This window comes from Sapajus apella, unplaced genomic scaffold (assembly GCF_009761245.1).
Source record: "Sapajus apella isolate SASKATOON/1434 unplaced genomic scaffold, GSC_monkey_1.0 scaffold44, whole genome shotgun sequence".
NCBI classification, from domain to species: Eukaryota; Metazoa; Chordata; class Mammalia; order Primates; family Cebidae; genus Sapajus; species Sapajus apella.
The window spans coordinates 4644098-4671390 of NW_022436984.1; the positions used below are offsets into that span (position 1 = coordinate 4644098).

At 46.8% G+C, this 27293-nt stretch overlaps 1 protein-coding gene across 2 annotated transcripts in view; it reads right to left on the reverse strand.

Moving 5' to 3' along the window:
- Positions 1 to 27293, reverse strand: part of GALNT14 (polypeptide N-acetylgalactosaminyltransferase 14) — a 233210-nt gene that overhangs the window by 64887 nt on the left and 141030 nt on the right. For both annotated transcript variants that reach the window (XM_032239220.1, XM_032239219.1), the window contains exon 2: positions 17114 to 17283. In XM_032239220.1, the coding sequence (XP_032095111.1) occupies positions 17114 to 17283 (170 nt within the window). The remainder of the gene's footprint in view (positions 1 to 17113; positions 17284 to 27293) is intronic.

Consider the following 27293-nt stretch of genomic DNA (forward strand, 5'->3'; position numbering starts at 1 on the left):
CTCTCCCCCAATTCCACAGATCAGACCTGTATTCGTTCAGCAACTGGCATCTGAAAGTGTTGTTTAAGAGTTCGTTCCACTGAATTATGATAAGGCTTTGACCAACCCCAGCAGAAAACACAACTACTGAACACAGAAGACTGGACATCTCCCATTCTTTGTCCCGGAACCAGATCCATCTCAGCTCTCAGTGCTGCTCAGGCTAGCAAGTTGGCAGGGTTTTCCAATCTCTGGCCCCAATCTACCTCCTCAGGCAGTTCTGCCACCTGTGCAATCTGGGCTTAGAAGGAACACCTGACTTAAAGAACGGAGACTCCTTTGGCTACATTTAGAGACCTCCTAGAAATGACCATTCCTCCATTATTCACCAGGATCCTTCTGTTTGTCCAATCAACAAATCTTGGTCTCTCATGTTGCCTAACCCCTTCTAAGTGAGTGGAATGCTGAGATTTGGTGGAAACCTTGGGGGAAGTGGCAGCTTCTGCTCTCCAGGAAGATCAGCAGATCTAGGGAGGCTGCAGAGAGGTTTCCCTCAGGACACTGCCAGGACCTGCGTTGGCCAGTACCAAGCACCACCCAGACGGTAGCTGTGTGTGCATGTGCATATGTGTGCATATGTGTGTGTGTGTGTGTGTGTGTGTGTGTGTGCAAAAAATTTTTTTCTCAAAAGGCAAATGCAGAGCCTCACTGGGACAGAAAGTATGGAGGTGGGCCAAGACTTATTTTTGAAATGTTTCCTAAAAAAGATACCTTGGTATCTGGAACCAGAGCTCTTTGATGTCTTATTTTAGCCCTGCTCAAATCACATCATAACACAGTAATAATAGATGACACAATTGAATCCTCACTCTGTCTCAGGTATTCTTCCCAGAGCTTTCAGCCTGCACAGTAACTCCCTGAGGTGGGTACTGCAACTCCTCTCATGGTGGTGGAGAGCGCAAGCCACAATCAGTGAGTGGTGGAGCCTCAGAATAAACCCAGATGGTCTGGCTCCCCAGTCGGTGCCCTCACGAGCTCCACCAGAATGCCCTCTGAAGATTATCCAGACTCATTGCCTCTGAAGCCTTTATTCCATGTTGGCTTTTCCCTTTTTTTTTTTTTTTTTTTTTGAGACAGGGTCTTGCTCTGTCACCCAGGCTATAGTTCAGTGGATCCACCGTGGCTCACTGCAACCTCTGCCTCCTGTGTTCAAGCGATTTTCATGCCTTAGCCTCCAGAGTGGCTGGGGCTATAGGCATGAGCCACCATGCCCAGCTGATTTTTGTATTTTTAGTAGAGGCAAGGGGAAAGCCCCTCCAATTGCAGCAGCTATAAGGCCTGCAGTCAGGGAACTCCAGGAGTGTTCCAGACTCAGCACTCTGAGGGCCAAGGTTTCTATGCCTCTTCTCCAGGGTACTCACATCTGCATGCCATTCTGAAAGGTCTGAAGCAGGGAGGGAAAAAGTGAAGGCTTCCCATAGCTTCCTGCACCTTCCTACAGTCAATCCACCCAAGTCAATTGGCACTCAAATCTGCTTTCACCACCTGTTACCCTCACTTTTATGTCCCCAAGCCTGATCTACACCCGGGTCTGCCGTCCTGCAACAGCTTCCTGACTATTCTTCCTGCCTGCAGAAGAATCACTTCTAGCCACTCCCCTACCCTCTCCACAGCCCTTTTCTCTTCCATCTTGCTAACATACTGCTCTCCCCATAGGACTGTCTCCCGACCTTCAGAGCCACCTGGAATTAAACTTTCAGCATCCCAAGGCCTCCACCCTCATGTTAGTCTTCAGCACCCTGCCCCTATTCCCTGGCAGGGGCTTCTGGCCCCGCTAAACCAGCCCAGTCACTGCCCTTGACTGTACCTGTGTCACAACCTCCACAAACCTCCCCAGATTCTGTTACTTTTCCTCCTCCAGCTGCCCAAACTGTCACTGTTAGGCAGTTTTGCTGAAATCACTTCCTCCACTACACTCCTCGTGGCCACCTATGCCTCTCCTCCGGGGCCATTCCCCTTTATAAATCACTGTGCCACCTTCCTAGGTAACTACTGCCTTCTTGCAGGCAGAGGCCATGTTTCCACTTCTTTAAATTCCTATGGACAAGTTATTCAAGCTACTGGAGTCAATTTCTTCATCTCTAAAACCAGGGTCATAGCAAAGTTGTAAGGCTGAACCTAGAGAACACATATATGGTGCTTCCCACACATCAGGGGAATGGTACAATCAATACGTGTTTGCCAATTGTGGCGCTGGATTTATGTGTGAACACGGAGAATTCTTTGTCGAGTGAGGATGGTTTTAAATTTCCCGTGGTTTGATTTTCTCCCTCTGTTCTGAGGATTCACTCGCATACCTGCACCTGCACTCCCAATCCCTGATGTTTTCAGTAGCTTGAGAAGGAATCATGAGGTGCTCTTTGGAGCCCTATTCACTCAGCTGATGCTGATGGACAGTGTGAGTGCCAGGCACTGTGCTAGGCTCAGGAGATGCAAAGATAAGTCAGCTTCCCTGCCCTAGCTGCTCAGGGACTTGGGAGGGAAATAGATAGTAAGCTGGTGTCTGCAACGCACAGCAACGAGTGCTGCTCAGGGTGAGCAAGCATGGAGGACAGAGGGGCTGCCAAACTTAGTCCGAGGGGCAAGTGGTCTTCCTGAAGAGGAGGCCCTCCACCCAGACTCCCAAAACACAAAAGGGCATCCTGAACAGAGAAAGCAGCAAAGACGAGGGGACCTGAATCCTCATAGCACAGTTGGGGGCACCGGCAATGGCCTGATGGGGGTGGCCTTGACTTCAGGGTGGGAGTGGAGACTTATGAGCTGAGAGTATATGAAGGGTTTCATGTGAGAAGCAATCCTTCTGCATTTAGAAAGCCAGAGCCAATGAGGGGGGCAGCTGAGGCCTGCTGCAGTCACCCAGGTGAGAGAGGGCAGCTGCTAAGCTTGGTAGCAAGATATCTCAGGGAGTAAGAGATATCTCAGAGGAAACAACAAAATGGGGGTTGGGGGAGAGCGGGATGATGGCACAGATCAGGGCTTAGGTGAAAGTCTGAAGGGTGGTGGCACCCAGCCTGAGATGGAGCAGATGGGAGCAAAGAGGGTGCTTGCTATCTTGAGAGGTGGGGGCAGGAGGGTTTGGGGCAAGGAGTAAATGATGTGACCTTATGAGGAGTCGAGGAGGAGAGACAGGGAGGGGCTGGGAGGCAAAGAGATTCAACCAGCACGCCCGCTCTGACGAGGTCATGGCTATCGGGAGGGTCAGACAAGGTCAGGAGGGGAGAGCAGTTTGGATAATACAATAAAGCTTCCGTGGAGATCAGGGGTTCCTCTTGTTGCCTCAGGAACAGCAAGGATAAACTCAAGGGCATTTAATTACTGATCTTACCCCTCGCTAGCCCAATGGGACCCTCACTACTCTGTGATCCATGGGGTCACTAGCCAAGTCCTGCTTCCATCCCACGGCCCCTGCTTAGTTTTCCAGCCGCCTGGGGCCTCACGTGGCCCTCTGTGCTCCATCCTGCGTCTGCCACCCTCAGGCTCAGAGGTCTCCCTCCCACAGCAGCCCCCTCCCAGCTGTCATCTCCTCTCCTGCTCTTTTCGTCTCTTGTCAAGCCCATTTTGTAGTTGCTGGCCCCAGGCTCTGAATCACTCCCTCTGCTGGCCTTGGCTTCCATCCCCAGTATCTTTCATGTACAAATTTCACCAGACGTGGCATCGCAGTCGCCTCCTCGCTCATTTTGTTTTCCAGTTTTTAAAGTAAGTCTGACATTCAGGCAAGTGGAACGTTCAGTGCCAGGAGCCAAGGCCGAGGCCCGGAGCTCTCTAAGGATGTCCCTGCCCACGTGCCCTGCACCCACCCCACCTTGTTCTCAGCTCCACTGTGACTCATGTGAGCCGTAGCACCCTGACTCAGAGCTGGGGAGCAGGGTGCAGAGCCACGACCTCTACAAAATCATCCACGTCACCCCTTTCTCCACCCCTGGACCTGTCACCTATCTGCCCTGCCTCTCAGACCTGCTCTGGCCCACAGCTGTGGAGCAGCAGGAAAGATCATGAAGTCAGATGCTATTGCTAGTCCTGATGCCAGTACTAACTTGACTGCTCACGGCCACAGCTAGCAAACACTCATCAAGTGCTTACTAGAGGTTAAAGATGAGGCTCAGCATTTGACATCAATCATTTCACCTCACCCTGAGGACCATTATTATTCCCATTTTACAGATGAAAAATGGAGTCTCTGGGAGTTTGAGTAACTCACCCATGGTCCAGCTAGTAAGTGACAGAGATGTTGTATGTTAAAGCTTACAGGGTTAGGAGACCTCGGCCAGCCACTTAGTCAACGAGTTATGCTGCCTGGGTCTCAGCTTCCTTCTCTATGGAATGGCAATGGCCCCTTCACCCAAAGAGCTACTGAGGACATGAGAAAGAGATGGGAAAGCACTTTGTGAAGTCCTATAGAAATACATGCATGGGCTGGGCACGGTGGCTCATGCTTGCAATGCCAGCACTTGGGGAGGTCGAGGTGGGCGGATCACCTGAGGTCAGGAGTTTGAGACCAGCCTGGCCAACATGGTGACACCCCGTCTCTACTAAAAATACAAAAATTAGCTGGGCGTGGTGACAGGCATCTATAATCCCAGTTACTTGGGAGGCTGAGGCAGGAGAATCGCTTGAACCTCAGGGCTGGAGGTTGCAGTGAGCCAAGATCAGGCCACTTCACACCAACATGGGAAAAAAAGCAAGACTTTGTCTCAAAAGAAAAAAAAAAAAAGAAAGAAATACAAGGCATGAAGAGTCTTACTCTAAGGGCTTACTGCATGGTTCATCCTCTCCTGTAGGAATCGCCCCAGGACCCTGGTCCCAGCATGGAACCTCTTTGAAATTTCCTCAAGCCAATCCTACTTGCCCTGTTTCTTCCTGGCAGTAAGGCATATGTGTTATATCATAAGAGCCAGTGGTTCTTTGAAGCACGTGGGGGGGAAATGGTAATGGAACTTGACAGTGATCCAGGTTTTAAAGAGAAGAAGTCTGTGTGTTTCAGCTCCTTATTTTAGCCTGAAAAATGTGGGCAGGTCACCAATGTTTGCAGTCAAGCTGCCTTCTATGTGACATGCCAACTCCAGGAGCAAGCAGCTCTGCTGTTGCTGTGTTTAATAGGTCTGGGGCTGTCAGATAAGTGAGAAGACATGGCAAACCAGCCTACATGTGCATCTCAGGCTGGGAGAGGCCTGGCAACCTGCACTGCATGGAAGGCATGAAAGGGTGGTAAAGACCTGCATGAGGAAATGGACAAAGTGGCAATAAAAGGGCTCTGATGCTCTGCAGGTCCCTGGAGTCCTGTTAGGAAGGGAAGTAGGGGAGGGGAAAGAGTGATCCAGGGCAGGGGGAGGGGCAGCACTGCTGAGCAGGAGGGCTTCATGTTTCTGGAAATAGCCTCCAACTTATTCAGTTCCTAAGCCAGTTCCCGCATGCTCTTACCAGCAGAAGTATTTTCAAACCAGCAGACAGAGCTGGAAGTGACCTTAATAAGCATCCCCAGCTTACTTCTCTCATCTTACATGGGAGGAAGCAGACACCCAGGGAGCTGAAGGCATTGTTGGACAGTATCTTAGAAAGGGCGTGCATCTTCTCAGGCTCAGGCCAGTTATTTTTTCCTCTTACGGTATCACGCTGCCTTAAAAGCCTGGACAAAATGGCAAAAACTAACCAGAAGAAAGGCAGGTTACTGAGCAGGGACTGAGAGCCAGGCTCTGTGCTTGGTTCTTGGGCAAAAGGCACAGACAGATGCAGAAGGGGCAAAATGCTTGCTTAGGCTTTCAAACGATCAAGAAACATAGGAAAATATGTGCGACTTCATTGATCAGCAGGGAGAGGCAAATTTGAACCGCAAGAAGACACCATTACTCAGCCTCCAGGTAGGCAAAAAATGAAACATACAGACGATAGCAAGTGACTGATAACGAGGACCTGGAGCAACAGGAACTCCTGCTCTAAGCACTTCATTAAATATTTGATGATAGCTACAAAAGCTTCTAGGGTTACACCCTACAGAAACGCGTATGCGTGTTCACCAAAAGATCAGCAGATGCTTAATCATAGGTGCTCTAGTCATAAGGGCCAAGCTGGAAAAACCCCAAATGAGCATTGATAGTAGATATAGAAATTGTAATATATACATTTTGAGGGAATACTACACAGCAATGAGAATGAACAAACTGTGTCTTGCAAAAATGTGGCTGAGTTTCATGCACATAACTTTGGGGGAAGCCAGATACACAAGAGTATATACCGTGTAATTCCATTTAAATAAAGTTCAAAAACAAGCAACATTAATTTACAGATTTTACAGACAGGATAGCCATGGAGGATTCTCATGGGGCACAGGCACGAGGATGGCTTCTGGCAAACTGATAATATTTTTTAATTTGCTGTAGGTACTTGATGCAAGAACATAGATGTGTTCTCTTTGGAAAAATTCTTCAAGATGAACCTGCATAAGGTATGTACTTTTCCATATGTATGTTATATTTCTATAAAAGATTTCCTTAAGAAAAGGAAATCTGTTGGGGCAGATTTTGGTTGTGCAAGATTTCAAAAGCCACTCAACTGGAACATGGAAAGCTCATGAAATAGGCAAAAGCTACAGCCAAAGCCAACAGTGCTGTCTTCTCCACCCCTCCTGTGTTCCCCGTAGTACTGAGGAGAGCACCACCAGGATGCAGAGTGCAAATCAAGGGAATGCTCTTCACCCCTCTTCCTCTGTCTATTAAGACAGATAATTCAAAGGAAGAGAACTGATACCACATTGCCATTGGTGTTACTGAAACCCTGAGCTGAAGGAGCCATGCCTCCCATGGAAAGTGATCTGCAAGGTGGGGAGGTACTAGTGGCCTGGGAGGGTAGTAAGGTAGCTCCCACTTGTCCACCTGGGGAATTTATTCACTGGGGGCATCCAAGTTCCCTGAGGGCAAACTTTCAGTCCGATTTTTTTTTTTAACTGATCTATAATAGTCTTAGACTTAACAATTTATAGAATGAATTTTTCCTGGCAAATATTTAATCCAAATCAGTTTTCCATCCTGAGCATTGAAAACATTTCTACATCTCTTTCCATTGCCTCATTCCCATGGTAATGTGAAATATAGGAGGCAAACTTAGGGAGAGAGAATGGCAATCTGTCCCCAGAACAAAGACCACTTGGTACCTTTCAAAACCACACAAGGTTCTTCTTGGGTTACCTGCCCACTGGCATTTGGCCCAGATAACAGAACAGCAGATGACACTATTAATTGAATTAGATGGTTGAAATGTATTATTTTAGCACCTCCGGGCAAAGCTAAAAATATAATAATCAAACTATTTTAATTGGGAAACCCAGAATCCTCATCTATCACCTCTTCTCCTTGCCCCAAATCACAAGTCAAACACCTACACACACACACTTTCTCTCTCTCAGTGAACTTTAGAAGTTTTATGTTTGTGACAATAAAATAAAATATATGGACCCACAATCTGAAAAATTGATTTTGCGTTTCAGTCAAGCATAGACTGGCTGTGTGACCCTGGGCAAGTCCCCTAACCTCTCTGAGCCCAGATCTCTACCCTATCGTGTGGTTAATCTGCGAGTCTAGCTGTTCTGCTCAAGTCTCTGCAGCCCACACTAGTGCTTAGTCCAGAAACCCAGCAGTGAGTGTGGGGATGAAAGACAGACTTCTTTTCCAGCCCCTACCAGCTCCTTCTCCCCTAAGACTAGTTCCTGCTTCTCACTGCTCCTGCCTCACTTCAGAACAAACGCCCCAGTGGAAGACCCAATGCCCCCACTACGAGGATAACAGTACTTTCAGGCCGAGTTCCCACATCAGGCTCGAGCTCTTGGGCCAGCCACCTGTCCAGCCTGCACTTGGTTAGGGAAAGTTTCCCACCCTAGGGGTGGGGGCCCCACTGCTGCCTGGTGCTGTCTTGCTCCACTGCACTTTGCCTTCCTTCCTCCTGGCTGCGGTGCTGGCTGGGAATGTGTTACTTAGGGCACCTCCCAGGGTTGCTGGGACAGTGAGGCAGTGACAGTGTGAACATGAAAGCATTCCAAAGTTTACTGAATAAACTCTAAACTCCTTATCCTGAGTTCAAGACTTTGCCACACCATGACCCCAAGTTATCTTCCGGAATATTCTCCCCTCATTCCTCCACTCCACTGTCCACATTCTAAGTAAATTGGGCTTATTCCTATGAAACACAGACTCTTATATCTCCTTCTATTTCCTTATGCTCATCCCTCAACTTGGAATGTCTACTACCTGGTAAAATCCTACGTGCCCCACTCACCAGGCACCTAACGGCTGCCCATGCCATCTCCTCCAAGAAGCCTCTGCCTCCCCCACACATGCAAATTCCTTCTCCTTTGCAGGACAGCCTAATGCTGTTTTGTCTTTTTCACAGGACAGCTCCTAACTCCTATGCTGTGCTGCATGGCCAAGATGGAAATAACTACCCCCAAACCAGAGACAGGGCAGGAGCTGGGTGCTTGAACACTGAGGGCAGGAAGTCTGTGTATTAATTCCAAGAGCAAGGGTATGGCCTTAGTGCAATTCACATTTGAGTATCAGGAATTGGTCCCATGTCCATTTCTCCCACTAGGCAATGAGCTCGCGAGGTGTGGAGACTAGTTCCTAACACAGGACTTGGCACACGGCAATTGCTCAACAAATGTGTGAAGGAATGAGCAAATGAATGAATGAATGAATGAAATGTACAATGCAAAGTCAAAGCTGGCAGGAATTCAATAGGTAACAAGGTGCAAAGAAATAAATTGGCTAAGGCAGTTTAGATGAATTCTCATCAGTGTTGCTAACTGGTCCCCTTTTGAAGCCTGAGGAGTTATCCCTTTGGGAAATCTCCCTGAAACTCAAAAAATAAAAATAAATAAAAATAAAAAACAAAAACAAACAGGCACTCAAAGGACAGCAGGAGGGGCCTGCAGGTTCAGGGGACCAGGACTGGGGAGGCGTCCTGACCCAGAGGCCCTTGCTAGCTCCTGTGCTTTGCTATGTGGCCAAGACAAAAATTACTACCAGAAAACAGGCAGAGCAGGCACCCCGGTGGCCTTTCCTCCCCTCTCACCCTGACAAGAGGGTACTGCAAACTTCCCCAGGCTGTGGACACAGTTCTCCTGCAGACATACCTCCAGGATGTCCTGCAACTCTTCCTGCTGTTCCCTTCCTCCCGCAAAGCTCCTTGAAACTCAGAGATGCTCTGGAGTGAAGGCACTGAGACCTATTATCAACAGGCTCACATCCTGTATTGAAAAATGGTGCACAGGGGGACCAGGAAATCACAGATGGGGATAGCTTGTTTGCAAAAGCTTAGTGTCTGTGATGGGCTCCCCCTCCCCTCCCCTCAGCCTTGGTGTGGAATCACTAACGCTGTGCTGAGCTAGTGGAATAGCCTTGACTCTGAGGGAATATGAACATTTTTTATGCTTTGCCATTCCAGCTGTAAAGATTTTTATCCTATTACTGCTAAGTGACGAGTACAAGGAGAGAAATGATGATGATCTTTGGCAGCCATTCCAACCGAGTAAATAGAAGGAGGGAGAAATGAGATGAGATGCTGGGCCACTGCCCCTTCATTTCCCAGGAGGAAAAGGAGCCAAGGAAAAATGTCTTCCTGGTGAGAGGTATCAAAGTGTGGAATTTTCCCTCCAGGCATGTGATGGGCGCCCCACTGTCTGAGCCATTCAGCACCGCACTGGACAAAGGCTGGGAGAATAGGTGGAAGAAAACACACAGACCCAGCCAGGCCAGGCAGACATGACCCAATGAGGCTTCCCCAGCTAGATCTTCCAGCCCATGGCTCACAAGCTCAGTCCACCCTGACACCTGCTCCCTGCAATCAAAGCAACCCCATCATAGGCACTGCTGGCAAAAACATACATATGCTTTATCAAAATATTCCCTCCCTCCTGTTAGGCCATGTCTCTATTGGTGGCTGCTTGTCTGCCAGATGTTTTATGTACCACTTGGATAATGGTAAATCCAGCTGTTGTCACCAGAATGGGGTGATGGGATGGGAGTGGGACGACTGGAAAATGAGGACTACTTGTTGGACCAGTCAATGCTTTATGTATTAAAACGTAATTGCTGTTTTTGCCACTAAAGGTAATGGCAAAAAAATACAATCACTTTTGCACGAACCTGATATATAAATAGCAGAACTCCCCTGGACAATCATCTACAACTCACCCCAGCTAGAAGCTGTCCGTTCCTTACAGTGAATTTATTATTTAAAGCACGTTACCTATTTCCCACCTCCAGTACATGTAGCATCTTTTTTTTTTTTTTTTTTTTGAGATGGAGTCTCGCTCTGTCACCCAGGCTGGAGTGTAGTGGTGCAATCTTAGGTCACTGCAAACTCCACCTCCCGGGTTCAAATGATTCTCCTGCCTTAGCCTCCTGAGTAGCTGGGACTACAGGCACATGCCACCACACCCAGCTAATCTTTTGTATTTTAGTAGAGATGAGGTTTCATCATGTTGACCAGGGTTGTCTCGATCTCCTGACCTCATGATCTGCTTGCCTCGGCCTCCCAAAGTGCTGGGATTACAGGTGTGAGCCACCACGCCCGGCCTACCCCACTTTTTTCATCCTCATGATCTCACAGGACTTAAACAGTGACTTGGAAATTAAGACTCTCCTCTGTGTTAACAGAATTGTCAACTTTATGAGTGGAAGTTGGAGCTAGGATGTCCCCAGGCAAGCTCCATGTTTTGTTCAATTGAGGTGGGGGGGGGTGTATATGTATATGTCTGGAATGAAGAGACCATACATAGAAGAATGCACTCATCTATAACTGTGTGGAGACTTGAGTGCTAAAGCTTTGAGGTTAGCAAGTCCAACACCTTTATTTCACAGCTGAGAAATGAAGCTGAGAGGAACAGGGATGTGCTGAAAGCCACTGAGGGGCACCTTGTTCTCACCTTGTCACCCAGCCTGAGACTAGGGATGAGAGGATGAGGCTGTAGCAGAGACATGCATGTCTACAGGCTGACAACGGAGGTTTCCATTTCAACAGTGAAGACCACATCAAATGCACATCAGGGGTGGGGTGGGCACAGGAAGGCTGCTAACCCCAAGCACAAATGAATAGGGCATGCCTGTGAAGCTGTAGAACTTACCTTTTGAGACATACTGAATGTGGCATCACTCAGTGCCCACCACCAAGGACCCTGTAAACCTGGGGAAAGGGGGGCTCAAAGCCTGCCCTGTCTTAGCTCCTTCTACTCCTGATCTCTACTGTCTCACATTCCGCATAGACCGGACTATCTCTCCTAAAATACCTCGGACTTCACGGAAGAAGAATCAAAAGAAAAATGGCTACTCACTTTCATTCCAGATAGGGAAATTAAGCCCCTGGGCCTCTCTGGGCTGCTGCTTTATTTATTTATTTATTTATTTTGAGACAGAATTTCACTCTTGTTGCCCAGACTGGAGTGCAATGGCCCAATTTCGGCTCACTGCAACCTCCGCCTCCCAGGTTCAAGAGATTCTCCTACCTCAGCCTCCCAAGTAGCTGGGATTACAGGCATGAGCAACTATGCCAGGCTAATTTTGTGGGTTTTTTTTGTTTGTTTTTTGTTTTTTTAGTAGAGGCAGGGTTTTGCCATGTTGGCGGATGGTTTTGAACCTGACCTCAGGTGATCTACCCGCCTCGGCCTCCCAAAGTGCTGGGATTACAGGCATGAGCCACCAGTGCCTGGACTCTCTGGGCTTCTTTTATCACATGGTGCTCTGTATGGCTTGCTTATAAGGGGTCCACACTGCCAGTGCATCAGGAGATTCGATTAGCACAGCTGCCTGCTGGGTGAAACTTCTATAGCCTTCCTCCTTTTTCCCCCTCCCTACCCACCTGCTGCGTCCCCCGTCACACAGCATCTTCAGATTCCTGAGCTGCTCACCCCAACACCCCCTCCTGGCAGCACTTGTTCTAATGCTCAGCTAATAGTTCTCTGTTTCAGGCGCTGTCCAAATGCATTCTATAAATCAGAATCCAATTACCGTGGTAAGAAAATTGGAAGCAAATTTAATAAGCTCAGACCCCTCCCACATGCGGTTTCTTCCACCTTCTTTTTTCAATAATGAGAACTCTTTAAGGAAAAAGCAGTTTTCCTTTAACTGAGTCTTTTCTCCTGACTCCTTCTACGAGGCTCCTGAGGATTAAAGGGTGATAAGAAGGGGCTTCCTTTAGCTCATCTTTTCCTCTCTGCACATAAAGCAGGTGGGAGAGGGTGGTCAATTGCCTTTCCAGTCTTATCCTCCCTTTCATTTGTTCAACATTATTGAGTTCCTATCACATACATGTTACTCATCCTAGAGGGCAACTGGTATCAGCAGGACCTTAGCTGCAAGGTATGATGGGAACACAAAGGAGGCCCAGCAGGGGCAAAGACTGTATCAATGTGATTGGGTTTCCCCAAGGAATCAGAAGTCCAGAGTGAGCCAGTGGCTATGGGGCCAAGAGTGACCCCACAGTAGGAGCTTCTCAGTAGAGGTGATGCCTATTGCTAGGAGGATGGCAGGACATGGATCCTGTGAATGAAAGAACTGGGAAAGGAGGGAGGCACAAGAAGGGACCAGAGAGGTGCAAGAAGGGACCAGGGAGGCACAAGAAGGGACCAGAGAGGCCAAAGTCTCCACAGGGCCTGAGACAGAAGTCATGTCAGCAGAGAAATGGAGAGGGCTATAGTATGTGGGCAGGTGGAGGCCTCATTCCAGGGCCTCTACTCTCTACTCAGAGCCTCAGCCTTTTGGCTGCACCATTCCCACCTATGAACTTTGTCTAGGCCACAAAAATAAGCCACAGGTACAAGCTGGTGCTCTGTGGTTTCTAACCTTGAGCCAGCATCAGAATCACCTGCAGCTCTCGCCAAGACACAATCAGTTCAGATCGCCAAGCTCCACCCCCGGAGTTTCTGATCTGGTAGTGCTGGGTGAAGCATAAGAGTCTGTGTTTCTAGCAAGTTCCCAAGTGATGCTGATGCTGGTGGCCTGCTGGTTTGGGGAACCAGATTTTGAGAACGGTTGTTCCAAGTCCCTGCTATTCAAAGTGTGATTCGTGGACCAGCGGCATTGGTATGACCTGGGAGCTTGTTAGAAATGTGGACTCTCAGGGCCCCATGTCAGATATACTAAATCAGATTTTAACAAGATCCTTAGAGGGGTTCTTTGTTTGACTATTTACTTTTAAGAAGCGCTTACCTATAGCAGTGGTTCCTAACCCTGGCTAGGGAGCTTAGAAAAGAGATACTTCAGCTGGTTGGAGTCTGGGTATCAGCATTGAAAGAAAACATCCCAAGTGATTCTTGTAAGAAGCCTGGATTGATAAATTCTATGAACAATGCTAAGGACAAGTGCCCCACACTCACAGGGATTTGACATCACTCACTACCATTTCTCTGGCATTGAACCTGACCTTGAAACCCTCTGTTCTCCTCTGCCCTCTCACCGTCCCTGACAACTTGACAACTTAATGATTTTTTTTTTTTTTTTGAGATGGAGTTTCATTCTGTCACCCAGGTTGGAGTACAGTGGCATGATTTTGGCTCACTGCAACCTCTGCCTCCTGGGTTCAAGCCATTCTCTGCCTCAGCTCCCCGAGTAGCTAAGATTACAGGCATGCACCACCACGCTCGGCTAGTTTTTATATTTTTAGTAGAGATGGGGTTTCACCATCTTGGCCAGGCTGGTCTTTAATCCTTGACGTCATGATCCACCTCCTTCGGCCTCCCAAAGTGCCGGGATTAAAGGCATGAGCCACCATGCCCAGCCGATTTAGTGATCTTAATGCTCTTTCCTAGTACTTGGGGTACAGACGTGTGCTCAATTTAGGGGTTTAGTTGCGTGTCTTGCCTGATCATCTTGAGTTTTCTGGCAGAGGCCTCTCCTTCCATTCCTGGCCCTCCAGTATTAGCCTGCCCATATACCCTGTAGTAATAGCAACAGCTAGAATTTGAAAAATATTTACTATTAGGCAGGTAAATACAGTATATATATTTTATTTGATCTTTATAAAAACTGAGTAAGGTAAGATAATTATTGTTATATTTACCAAAAGAGGAAACTGAGGTACAGAGAAGCTAGGCAACTTTAAGTTCACTCCTTGTCAACAGCACAACCACGAGTGTAAACAAAGCAATCTGATCCCAAGGTCAGTGTCCTTAGCCCCTGCACTGTTACTGCCTTCCACTCAACTCTGCTTTCACAAAGAAGGCTTGGCCTTGTCCTGTTGCTGGTGATGGGGTTGATAATGCATGCTCACATTTCGTTTTTGAGAACTTAGGTAAAAAGCAGGGCTGGATTTACAGCAGAGATTTTCACTGCAATTTTGCCCGCAAGGGGATGTCTATGGCAAGGTCTGGAGACAGTTGGTTGTCACAACTTGGGGAATGTGCTATTGGCAACTAGTAGGTAGAAGCCAGGGGTACTGATAAAAAACCTACAATGCACAGGACACCCTGCGACAAAGTATTATCTACTCCCACGTGTCAGTAGTGCTGCAGAGAATCCCTGGTCCCCAGGACACAGGTCACCAGCAGCATTAGGTCAGATCTGAGGCAGACAGGGCCCCAAAGGTCCCAGAGCCCTGTCAGCCCAGACAGGCTAGCCCCAGGAATTGCATCAGGATGAAGCTGGTGCACAACAGGGAGACCGGCATCACAGAAGGTAAAAGACATAGCTGATGACTCCAACCTATAGTCAGGATTCCCCTGAGAACCAAGAGCTGGACATGGGAGATCCTGTAGACAGAAGGGCCCAGTTGAAAGAAGAAAACAGGGCTTTGCTGGCAGTCTCTGGAGCTCTTATCACCACAAGGGTGACACTGGCATGGTGACTAAACTTGGCTTAGAGATGACTGATCCAGTTGGTGGCCTCTCACAGTGCTAGTCTGGGGTTTTGCACATAGTAGATGATCATACTCCTGGATGGCTGCTGGTCCCATGTGCTTGTCCTCATTCTCAATCCCCCGACCTTTCCTTTTCCTGCACATTCAGAGTAAGTTCTTTAAGCCTGAAATTCTCTGAGTAACACAATCCCAGCTCCCACAGGGCAAGGCTGGTGCCCTGAGGCAGACATATGGCTGATACACTTTCCCTTTTTGTCTTCCCAAAGGGAGTCTAAATTCTGACTAAATCCTCTCTTCGCTTCTTGCTATAATCCCAGCAGATCACACTTTCTTAACAGATGGAACACACTGGGCTAGGTGCAAAGCCTGGAACTGGACACTATGAGCTGGGCTGCTTGGAAACAAACTCAGTTTGTCATCACCTACCACCACATATGTCCAGCTCTTGTAAAATGTTAGTTTCTGCCTCTAAATGGTAGAAGAAGGTAAATGCAGAAATTAGTCCTGCTCAGGTATCCCTATGTACCTGTCTGCTCAGTGAATTACTTGGTGCCTTCTTTCTGCAGGTGGGAGCAGTCACAGGTGTCTCTCAGGGGGCTGTCATCCAGATGCGCCAGCAACTTTCCTGGCTGGGAGACCTCCCTTTGTCCCTCAAGAAAGCCTTGGCCTCTGGACTGAGGAGAAGGTTCCACCTGTATAAGACCCAGCAGGGCTTCTCAGGCTCCTGTCTCCTCCCTCTTCCCCTCTCTCCTACAGGCAGTTTCTACTCAGGGAAATACAATAACCTAATATTTAAGTAAAATTCTCTCAGATGCCAAGGAGTAGGATAGGTGCCCAGGAATTTAAACAGGAATCATACAAGACTCTGACTGTCAGAAGCTTCAGGCCAGCAGAAGGGAGTAAGCAGATATAGCCCACACCCTGGGTCTCTGGCAGTAGGGGACGGCCAGGAACTGATGCTAATGCAGAGTCTCATGGGTCCCTTGAGGGGAAAGTTAAATTTACAGAAAGGCAGAGTTAGAAGAAGCTATCATATCATCTAGTTCACCCCACTTGCTATATTCATGGAGAAACCAAGACTTCAGCTGCTTTTGGCAATGATAGTGATCAACAAGGACTGGTTGAGTCACTCCAAATCATACGTGCTGTGGAAGACAAGGTTTCTGAGTTGTGCGACCTAGTTGGGGAGATGGAGTCTGCCAGACTTCACAGAGTACCAACTTAAGAACTGCCAGAAGAATCAGCTTCATAAGTCATGAAAATATTCTTGCCCTTCTGCTTATAAACCCCAGTTTCCACAACATGAGTACCCATAGACCCAAACAAATATAAGAGGCTAAGAAGCTAACACCGGTACCACAACCTCTCAGCATGCCAGTCTGCTATTATTTAAGGCCGGTGCAAAGTGAATTTCCTGCACCGGACAAGAAAAGCCCACATAGGTCTTTGGCATTTCTGGGCCCCCAGTTTGGAGGCCAGGAGGCAGGAAGTGGAGGAATTGGGATTGAAACTGACCTGCATACTAGGTCTCACCTGGGAGCATAAGGGCTGCTATGACTCTAAAATGGGTTGGTCATGAGGCAAAAAGTCTTCACAAAGCCTCTTCTTGCTGGGGAACAAAGCTTACTACATAGCTCCAGGCCTGATCTCTGTAACCCACTAAAGGTGTGGCCTGTCTAAAGGCTGGCAGGATGGATCTGAGTGAATGAGCCTCTCCACAGGCAGGCAGCAGAACCAATGGCAAGCTGGCTCCTCTTCTTACGTGGCAAAATGTCCAAGGGCTGGCACAGGAAAGCCCTCTCCCAGTCACAAAAGAGACCACCCACGTACCTGCCCTATGATGGTCTGTTCATCTTCCCTTCCCCTACTTTGGAACCCAGGTCTGGGTATGGGAATCCAGGAAAAAACAGGCCTTGGCTGTAGAGTTTTGGGTGCTCTATGGGTTCCTGTCAAATAATCCCTAGGGTGAGGAGCAGGTTAAAGTGAAGGAGGCCACCCCTGCACCCAACCTCCTGTTGGGAATTGGGGTATTGGGGATGGCTTTCAGCAGTAAGCAGTAAGCAACACAGACAGGGTCAATCACCAAATCCGAAACCCTTTAGTGTCCAACTGGCAGCAGATGGTTCAGCCCAGTTCTTAGCACTAGGCGCTGCACCCGGTAGACCCCAGTGAATCAAGCCTGCTGTTGTTGATCTCTTTTGACTGCAGGGGGTAAGAGAGTGGGAGAAGGAGGAAGTACCTCAGATGGCGAGTATCCGGGACGGCCCGATTGCTGGAGATCCGCTCACTCTCCCGCTGGTTGAAAGCATACAGCTTATAGGGGTCGTCACCAACGCGCCACTTTTTGGCATTCAGATACCGCCGCTCATCAAACTGGTCCCACAGGTCATCCCAGTCAGCGTCCGAAGGCTGCGCAACACGAACGGGAAGTCTGTGAGAACGGCTCCCTGTCCTCCACTAGTCCCCGTCCACCTATCAGTGCCCAACTCCAGAGACCAGGCTTATTTTGACAAGATTTGGCTCAAAGATGGGGTCAGAGGCAGAACATCAACCAAACCATCAGCAATAAAAACACAGCAATGACAAGGATGGATGGCTGCTGCCATTTTCTGAGCACTTCTGTATACTGGGTGCTGTTCTAGGATCTTGACTTACATAACTTCATGTAGTTCTCAGAGCAATTCTATGAGAGGGATACTGTGCATACCCTTATTATACGGATGAGATACAGCCTGGAGAGGTAAAATCCCACAGTTAGGAAATGGCAGAACTGGAACCTGAATCCCACAATTAGGAAATGGCAGAACTGGAACGTGAATTCTAGTATCCCAACCCCAGAGGCCATCTCTCCAGGGCAATTTGATAAACTGTCGGCCCATGGCTGGTACAGTGTTTCATGAATGACTGTCATTCCTCCTCTGCTGTAGAAGAGGCAGTGATGGGACAGAAAGAGGAGTTCTATCTCTAACGGTGTGCTACTCCCCACCACCCTATCTGTTCCTTTCTTCCTCCTATCCAGGAATCTAGTATTTTTAAGAAGCATCAATGGAGGAGTGACTAATAACCCTTACTGTATGTGGCTAGAGCACTTTAGAATGTGTAAGGTGGTTTCTGTATTCATGATCTCGTTTCATCTTTGCTAAAACCCCCTGAACTGAGTATGGAAGATGAAGTTCCAAAAACTTTACTGGCTTGTCTGGGGTTGCACAGGTGGAAAGTGGCAGAACTCAAAGCAGAGCTCAGTCTCTTGGGTCCTCTCCAGCAGAGGAGGCAAGGGAATGCCTCCTAGCCACAGCCCAGGCTGCCTGGTATGTGTCTGCCCTGCCCACACCAGCTCCACAGCCAACAGACCGTCCACAGAGCCAGCAGGAGGGGTGGACTTCAAGGCCTTGAGAAGCTAGACACTTAAGTTTAGAGATCACTTCCCAATGCATGTTAGCACTTACACCCCTGGGAAAGAACTGGTCTGTAGCTAAAACAGCTCAGACCTTTCAAGTTCATAAAATGTTAAGACTCTGTGTTTCCAGGAAGAATGTGCTGATCAGGTTCTAATCTGGAACATGAGGGTTGGTATCCTGGGACTGATATTGTCCCTATGGTGAGATGCTCATTCATGTATGACTGACCCCAGTGGCCATGCAAGTGTCTCAAGGTGCCTGGGTACTAAGGGCGCTCAACTGAGAGCTGCCCATTCCATCACTGAGTAGAATGCACCTCCTGCACTTGGGAAACCTGCCCAGGGAGGACCAGGGTAGGATCAGCAGACAGTGATGCAGGGGCTTGGCCCACATGGCAGGGAAGAGGGGCTGCTGGCCAGTGTGTGTGTTCACCTGGGGCACCACGGTGAGCTTATCTGGTAATTGATCTCTCTCGTTCTGTCTCCGTTATCTCCTTTTAAAACAGCATTCTCCTGTTAATAGCATAAAATGAAGCTTCGGAGACCAGAGATTTTTATCCAATAATTGATTTTATTAATGTCCTGTGATATTGCTGCTACAGAACATTCTAGAGGAAATCAGTGGGGGTGTGAAAGCCCCAGCCTGTGCTGTGCAATGTCACCACCTGATAGCTGTCACCTCTGCTTGGAACATCACCCCATGGTGACCTTGAAATCCCATCCTCATGGGAAGGGCCATAGAACTGTCTCCCAGTGACTTGTTTCCAATTTAATTCATCACAATTTTCTAAATAAGCTGTGAGCCCTTACAGTGCTTCAAACTAGGGAGGAGCAATGTGGAGCTGGAAGACCCCTGCTCTCAATGGGATTGCAACATTGCAGAGAGACATGCATGGAGATGCTTGTAACACACCGCAAAGTGAGTTCAATTACGCGTGCGTGATGACAAGGCTGTGAGAGCAGAGGAGTGAGGGGAACTGGGGACAGCTTCTTGAGTAAGGTGTCAAATGAGTTAGATCTTGAAGGATGAGTAGGGATCTTACTTTGCTTAAGGGAAGATAGAGAGGGGAAATAAGTATGTAGCAAAAAGCCAGGTAAAAGGCAGTATATTAGTCAGGGTCCCTAGACAAACAGAATCAGAGTGTGTGTGTGTGTGTGTGTGTGTGTGTGTGTGTGTGTGTGTGTGCATGTGCATATGTATATAGAGCCACATACGTATAACAACATTTCAGTCAGTGGCAGACTGCATATACGACAGTGGTCCCACATGATGTAACACATACAGTAACACTGTATGTTCGCTGTACCTTTTCTGTTTTGATATGTTTAGATACACACATACTTATTTATTATTATTATACTTTAAGTTCTGGGGTACAAGTGCAGATCATGCAGGTTTGTTACATAGATATACACAAGCCATGATAGTTTGCTGCATCCATCCCCCGTCATCTGTATTAGGTAATTCTCCTAATGTTATCCCTCCCATATTCCCCCACCCGTTGATATCCCTCCCCTACTCCCCCCACGTCCCCGGCAGGCCCTGGTGTGTGATGTTCCATTCCCTGTGTCCACGTGTTCTCATTGTTCAACACCCACTTATGAGTGAGAACATGCAGGATACACACATACTTACCATTGTGTTACAAATGCCTACAGTATTCAGTGTAGGAACAGCTGTACAAGTTTGTATTATAGCCTCGGAGCAATAGGCTATACCATACAGCCTAGGCGTGTGGTGGGCTCTACCATCTAAGTTTGTGTAAGTACATCCTAGGACATTCACACACAAGGACAAAATTGCCTAATGTTTCTTTTTTTAGAGATGGGGTCTCACTCTTTCACCCAGGTGGGAGTACAGTGGCTCAACCGTAGCTTACTGCAGCCTCAAACACCTGGGCTCCAGCAATCCTCCTACCTCAGCTCCCGAGTAGCTGGGACCACAAGTGTGCACCACCATGCCCAGCTAATCTTTTTTACATTTTACCGTTGGTGGAGACCAGGTCTCACTATGTTGCCTAGGCTGGTCTCGCACTCCTGGCTTCAAGAAATCCTTTCACCTCGACCTCCTGAAGTGTCGGGATTACAGGTATTGCCATATTTGGCCACCTAATGTTTCTCTATGAACTTATATATAGAGAGTTTAAGTTGACACAGAAAAAAAATTATTATAAATAGGAATTGGCTTATGTGATTATGAAGGCTGACAAGTCCCAACATCTGTGGTGCTCATACTGGAGCTCCAGAAAGAGCTGACGTTTCCAGTGGAGTCTGAATGCAGAAAAAGCCATGTTTTAGCTCAAAGACATTGGCAGGAGGAGTTTCCTCTTAGGCTTTTTGTTCTATTCAGGCCTTCAGTGAATTGGAAGGGGCCACCGACACTGGGGAGGGCAATCTGCTTTCCTCAGTCTACTGATTCAAATGTTCATCTCCTCCAGAAACATCCTCGCAGACACACCCAGAATAACGTTTGACCCAAAGCCTGGGCACCCTGTGGCCCAGTCAAATTGACAAATAAAATGAACCATCACAGGAAGGAAGGCCCAGAGGAAAAAAAAAATCTATTCAGGGAATGGCTAGCTCTGGAATGGCAAGGTTGGAATGTGGATTTCAAAGAGGAAGTGAAAGAAAACTCCAGAACATAGCTGAGTCTGCCTGAAGCAGGTCATGGAGAAAACATCTCTGCCATACGTGGAGGACAATGAGACCAGCTGAGAAGCGGCCTCAGCCATCTAGCCTGGTGGGAAGGGACACTGGAACTGGGGCCCTGCTGGTTGTCAAGTGGGTCATTGTGTCCATATGCTGGAGAAGCAAGTGGAGGGACAGGCATGCATGATGACACCAGGGAGGGTGAGTACAACTGACCTCCTGGCCTCACCCCACCTCTACTCTTTATTCACACCAAATAGAAGCATGGGGCCAAGAGGGCACCAGGCTGCTGGTTTGCCTACAGGGCAGCTGAACATCCAGCATCCCTGGCTGTAGTGCCTTCTGGGAGCACCATGTGCTGTGAAGCTCTCTAGAATTTTGGAACTTTGGAATTCTGGGCCCCAGAAAGCCAAAGTAGCACCCAGGCTGGCAAGAGAAATTGAATGAAGTCATGGAAGGTGTCCTCCAAGGGGCCTGTTCCCTTTAGATTGCCAAGTGCACAAAGCGCAGTCCTAGTTTGCTGCACTGAGACCCCCTGAGGGGGAACAGCCCATGCTGGGAGCTGGGCTTTTCTACAACATCTGAATGTATTAAATAATGGTGAAGGTGTGTTTAAAATAATACACCTTCTACTAAATAAAAAAATCAATAAAATCAATAATACCACCACTTCAATAGCACGTATGTTTTATAAAGCAGCTTGCACATATATTGTCACAGAATCCTCATCCAACCCCTATTTGTGTATGGCAGGATCAGCTTAGAGAGGTTAGGTGGCTGACTCAAGGTCACCAGCTGTTAAGCGACAGAACCACTGATTTAGACCTCCCAACACAATGCCAAAGACAGAAACAACAGGAAGCATCTCCTCTTCTGAGGGTCAGTGGGCAAGAAAGACCCTGAGAGTTGGCTTCCAAGCTCTTCCATCCATGAGTCCCCACATCCAGCTTCCAACAGTTTAAAGTGCCACAGGAGGGCACAGTGTGGGGTGTTCTGGACACCCCATCACAGGACACCAGCCTTCTCCCTGACTCTGCATGGGGCCTTTGCAGTTCATTGTATCTATACTGTGAATTTCATTTCCTGGTTCATACAAATATCGGGGAAAGCTTCTGAATATACATGCTCACCTTACCACACTTTCTCCTGCAGGAAGTGATACATCCCTAGCAAACAAGAACAGATACCCAGGAGCTTCCAAAGGGCTCCACTCAGAACTAGGCCCACTCCTGTGAGGACTTCATCAGCACCCATGGCCCCCAAACAAGTACCTGCTTTACTTTCTGACCAGAATTTATTCAGTCTGGAGGGAATGTATTTCAAAAGTACGATGCCACAAACAGAAAACACATTATCTTTTTTAAAGTTTTATTTTTAATTAAAATACCTCTATATATTCATGGAGTACAATGCGATGTTTTGTTACATGTAGACATTGCGGAATGATCAAATCAGGTTAATTAACATTTCTGTATTTCCTTAAATACTTATCATTTATTTATGGTGAGAAAATTTAAAAGTCTCTATTCTGGCTATTTTGAAATATACAATATATTATTATTACTCACTATAGTTATTCCTCTTGTCTAAGTGACTTTGTACTCTTTGACCAACATCTCCCCCAGCCTCTAGTACCCACCATTCTACTCTCTACTTCTCTGAGCTTGACTTTTTTTAGACTTCACATATAAATGAGATAATTATTCAGCCTTAAAGGAGCAGGAAATTCTGTGATTTGTGACAACATGGATGGATATTATGCTAAGTGAAATAAGCCAGGCACAGAAAGACTAAGACATAATATTTTCAACAGAAACTGTCTCGCTAAGTCTGCCAAACCCCTGGCCAAGACCATTGCTAAAGTAATCTGGCATCAAAAACTAAAGCTCCATGGCACATCTGTTAAGTTGCTTAATTTCTCTCCTCCCACCATGGTGAAAGGAGAAATCGTGAATCTTCTTTTCTCTTTCCTACCCTGGGACTGTTTTTTCTCCCTCTCACTTCAAGAGGATTATCTGGCTCTGAAATCCTGGTTTATCCCTCCCTTCTGTTAGGGTTTAAAGCTGTTCTACCTTCCCACTCACGCTTTTGTTTCCCTCCCTTCTTTCCTGAGCTTGGTACTACTAGTTCTCTCTTACTGCCCCGATTGTCTTCTTTTTCACCTTGAAAATGAGAAAACTCTTTATTCCTTTGATACAGCTTCTATCCTACTGTGAACTGTGTCTGATCCTGAAGAGAACGTCCCAAATTTACCCTGTAATAGCTAACACCCGTGAAGAGTACCTACCATGTGTCATAACTGTTTACATTTAATATTCACTATAATAGGTACCAATATTACCATTCCATAAGTGGGACTACGTGGGCACAGAGATAACAGGTCCCAAGTCCTGTGCCTGATATCACATAGCTTGTCCGTGCTAGAGCTGGTATTTGAACCCTGACAGCTGGCTCCAGCCCCCAACCTCTTTGCCATTAGACAGCATGGCCTTATCACAACCTCACTGCCATTTTCTTGGACCATCTTCAAAGACTGGCTATCTGTGCATTTCCTGTCATTTTCCTCAACTTCTTTCTTTGCTTCGGGCTATTCCTCCTTCAAAGGATGTCTGCACCTCCCTTCACCATCAGCCCCTCTACTCCTGACTCTCCTTGCTTGGATACCCCATGGACATCCCTTCCAGGTCCAGGCAGTGCCACGGAGGTCCCAAATAGCCCACTCCAACCTTAAAGAACTGTAACTTCTAGATATTTCCTTCTTATATTGAACAAGAATCTGTCTCCTGGTAATATCTCCCTTTTGGATCTAGTTATATCCCCATGGCCATTTGGTACTAATCTTTCTCTTTCATATTTTTCAAATATTTAGTGGCAGCTATTATATTTCCCAGATCTTCCAACTCCTGTACCATCACTGAGACTTGCACCTCAGAAAACTTAACACAGAAAAGTGTGAAACAGGTAACAAAGGGTCTAACTATTCTATACCAACTGAAGTCAAATGGGTTCATCCAGGAATTCAAACACTGTGGAAAGCTTCCCATATGTGTGCTATGAAAAGGGAGGTATCCCCCAACATACAGGCTACCTTTTATATCAATGTTTCATGGAGAGATGTTATTTTATGAAAATGCTGTGCCTGTGGTAATGCCTGCCATTCACTGGGCACTTCTTAGGCACCAGGCTTTATGCCATATTTTATTAGGAGGAGAACACTTTTCTCCTCACCCTCTGATCATATTCCCATGGAACTGTTATCTCCTAAGAAAATAAAATATGGTGTGAAGCCTGGCGCAGTCAGTGCAGGAGAACACGCAAAACCCTGCTTAGGGCATTGCTGTGAGTGCTGGAAACACTTCCAGTGTTTCTTTCCATCCTTTCATGTTCCTCCTCAAGGGAGGCAAAGCTAATCTCACCGGTTGGAGCCACACGTTTTGCTGGTGGGCAGGACTCCTGTGTGGTAAAGCTGTGGCCCAGCCCTCTAGCCTGCACTTCCACTGTTGAGGTGGAGCAGGTTGTCCTGTTCTATTTGTTCCTAGGTAGTAGCACACGAAGGCTTGCCTTCTAGAAGCAAGCCCTCTATCTCACCCAAGCAGCTGTTTGAATATGTAGATTTGGGGTCTGTGACACCATCTCTCCTTAAACACTGAATGTGCTGGTCCCTTGGTTTAGTCTAAATGGGGGTTCTGGAAGCTCCATTTTATCCTTAAGCAATTCAACATTCTCCAACTCAGCTTTTATCCAAAGCCTTCCCTTAGGGTTAGAGGAGCTTGCTTGTCTAAGGTCATGAAATTAATAAAATTATTATTTGTATCCAATTTGTTTGCTGATTCTTGTATGTGTTCCTGTATTGGTCAGGGTTCTACAGAAAAATATCACCAACTGTGTGTGTGTGTGTGTGTGTGTGTGTGTGTGTGTGTGTGTGTGTGTCTGTGTACACAGAAATTGAGAGGAGAGATTGATTGACTGATTAACTGATTTCTAGAAAATCAGCTCATGTGATTACGGAGGTACAAGTCCAAAATCCTCAAAATAGCCTGGAGACCCAGGACCCAAGTCCCAAGGCAGTTTTCTGGCAGAATTCCTTCTTGCTTGGGGAGGTCAGTTTTGTTGTTTTAGGACTTTCAATGGATTGAATGAGGCCTATCCACATTATGGAGGGTAGCCTGCTTTACGCAAAATCTGCCAATGTAAATGTTAATCTCATCCAAAAGACACCTTCACAGAAAGAGCCAGAATAATATTTGACCAAATATCTGGGCATTGTGGTTCGGCCAAGTTGACATATAAAATTAACCATCACAGATCCCCTTGTCAGAACCTCAGAGGAAAGTAGTGAGTGAGGGGTACCTCAAATGACTTCTAACCCTTACAAGCCTAATACATAGTAAGAAACTAGATCCCCAATTTTCAAATGAAGAAACTGAGGCACAGGGAGGATAAATGATTTGCCCAAGTTCATACAACTGATGCCTGTCTCAAAGCCTGTACTGTCTTCCCTCTTTTCAACAGACACAGTTTTAAGCAGCTGTGGGCCCTGGAGTTCTCATCTTCATGTATCCAGGCTGCTTCCAGGGCCACAGCCTCTGGCTCCCTGATACCTCTCAGAGAGCCCTTGCTTTCCACTAGCTGGGAGCTTCTGCTATCTAACACCACAGCAAACCAGATATTTCCAGGAAACCCTTAATGCTAAACCATAACTAGATTCTACAAGGGTTCTGATGCATTGATGATCTTTCTAGAAGGAAAATCTTCAACATGAAAGGAGGCGTGAAGCCGGGAAAAAAATACAGGATGCTGAAACTAGAGGCAGAGTAGTTGAACGATAAGCAGAGATAAGATGTGAGGCTGTCCTCAGGGTAAAGGTCACTGAGAAAACAAACCTTGGCTCCCAAAAAGTGGGAAAGCTGAACCCGAGTCTTTTGTAATTAAGCCCAAGAAGGGGACAAAGTGATCCAGATCAGTTGTACCCATGGCTCCCAGGAGAGGCAAAGGTAAGTACTACGTGGAAGAAAACATCTCCAATTTAGGACCCCAGAATTCCCACAAAGTTCATCAAAACACGAAATAACAATAAAAAATTACCAGGCACACAAGTAAATATTATACCACATTTTAAACATTTTATCTACAGTTTACTGTAGATAAAATACAGATATAAGACAAGAGAAGTCTACTAGGTAAGAATCAGTGGAAACTATTAACAATAGATTTAGATCCTCCAAGGACTTTGGATACAGGAATACCAGATACAGAATAAGGCATAACTGTAGATAAAATGTTTAAAATGTGATATAATGTAACAAAACTACACTTGTACTCCCCAAATTTATACAAATAAAAATAAGCAAAATAAAATATGGAATAAAAATTAGTAATGAACAAAAGACAAAAAATGGCTGGGTAGATCTGAAAAAGAACCAAACCAAACTTCCAATAATGAAAGAATAATGATTGAAAATCAATACCAAACAGACCAAAGAAAATTGTTTGTAATCTGCGAAGCATTTTCATGTGAATATCTCATTTTTATTACCCCTATGAAGTAGCCAGGCTGGTTATCCTGTTACCTCTTCACAGATGAGAAAACTGAGGCTCAAAGAAGCAAAGGGGCTTCTTCAAGATCATATAAACAGTGAATTTAGGCCAGGCACAGTGGCTCATGTCTGTAATGCCAGCACTTTGGGAGGCTGAGGTGGGTATATCACTTGAGGTCAGGAGTTCAAGATCAGCCTGGCCAACACGGTGAAACTCCATCTCTACTAAAAATACAAAAATTACGTGGGTGTGGTATACACCTGTCGTCCTAGTTGCTTGGGAGGCTGAGGCACAAGAATTGCTTGAACCAGGGAGGCGGAGGCTGAAGTGAGCCGAGTTCATGCCACTGTACTCCAACCTGGACGACAGAGCAAGACTCCATCTCAAAAAACAAAAAAAAGTTCTAATCCAAGACTTTTCATTTCAAAACTATGCTCCTTCCATATCACCAGATGTTCCAGTCACCCACAAAGCCACTCTTCCCCACTGTCAGCTAGTCACAAAAACAAAAAAGTATCTGCTTACTCCTACACCTTTCTGTTGTCCAGCCAGTTAGGGAGTGACTTTATTTTTCCAAGGGCCAGCCAAGAGAGGGAGATGGTGCAACATAACCCTGAGTTAAATGCTAACATATCACCATATGCTCCCATATCATACCACTAATATAACTCCTACAAGCAGAGAATGGATGGTCTGGGAAGAGGATGCCTGTCGGTGGCAGACATTCCCCACAGTGTGCAGAACAAGTTCCAGTGAGGAAGGAGGGGCACCCAGCCCTTCACTTGACTGAGATTGTGCAAAGGAAGGAGCTAGAAAATCCTTTCCCCTCACCAAG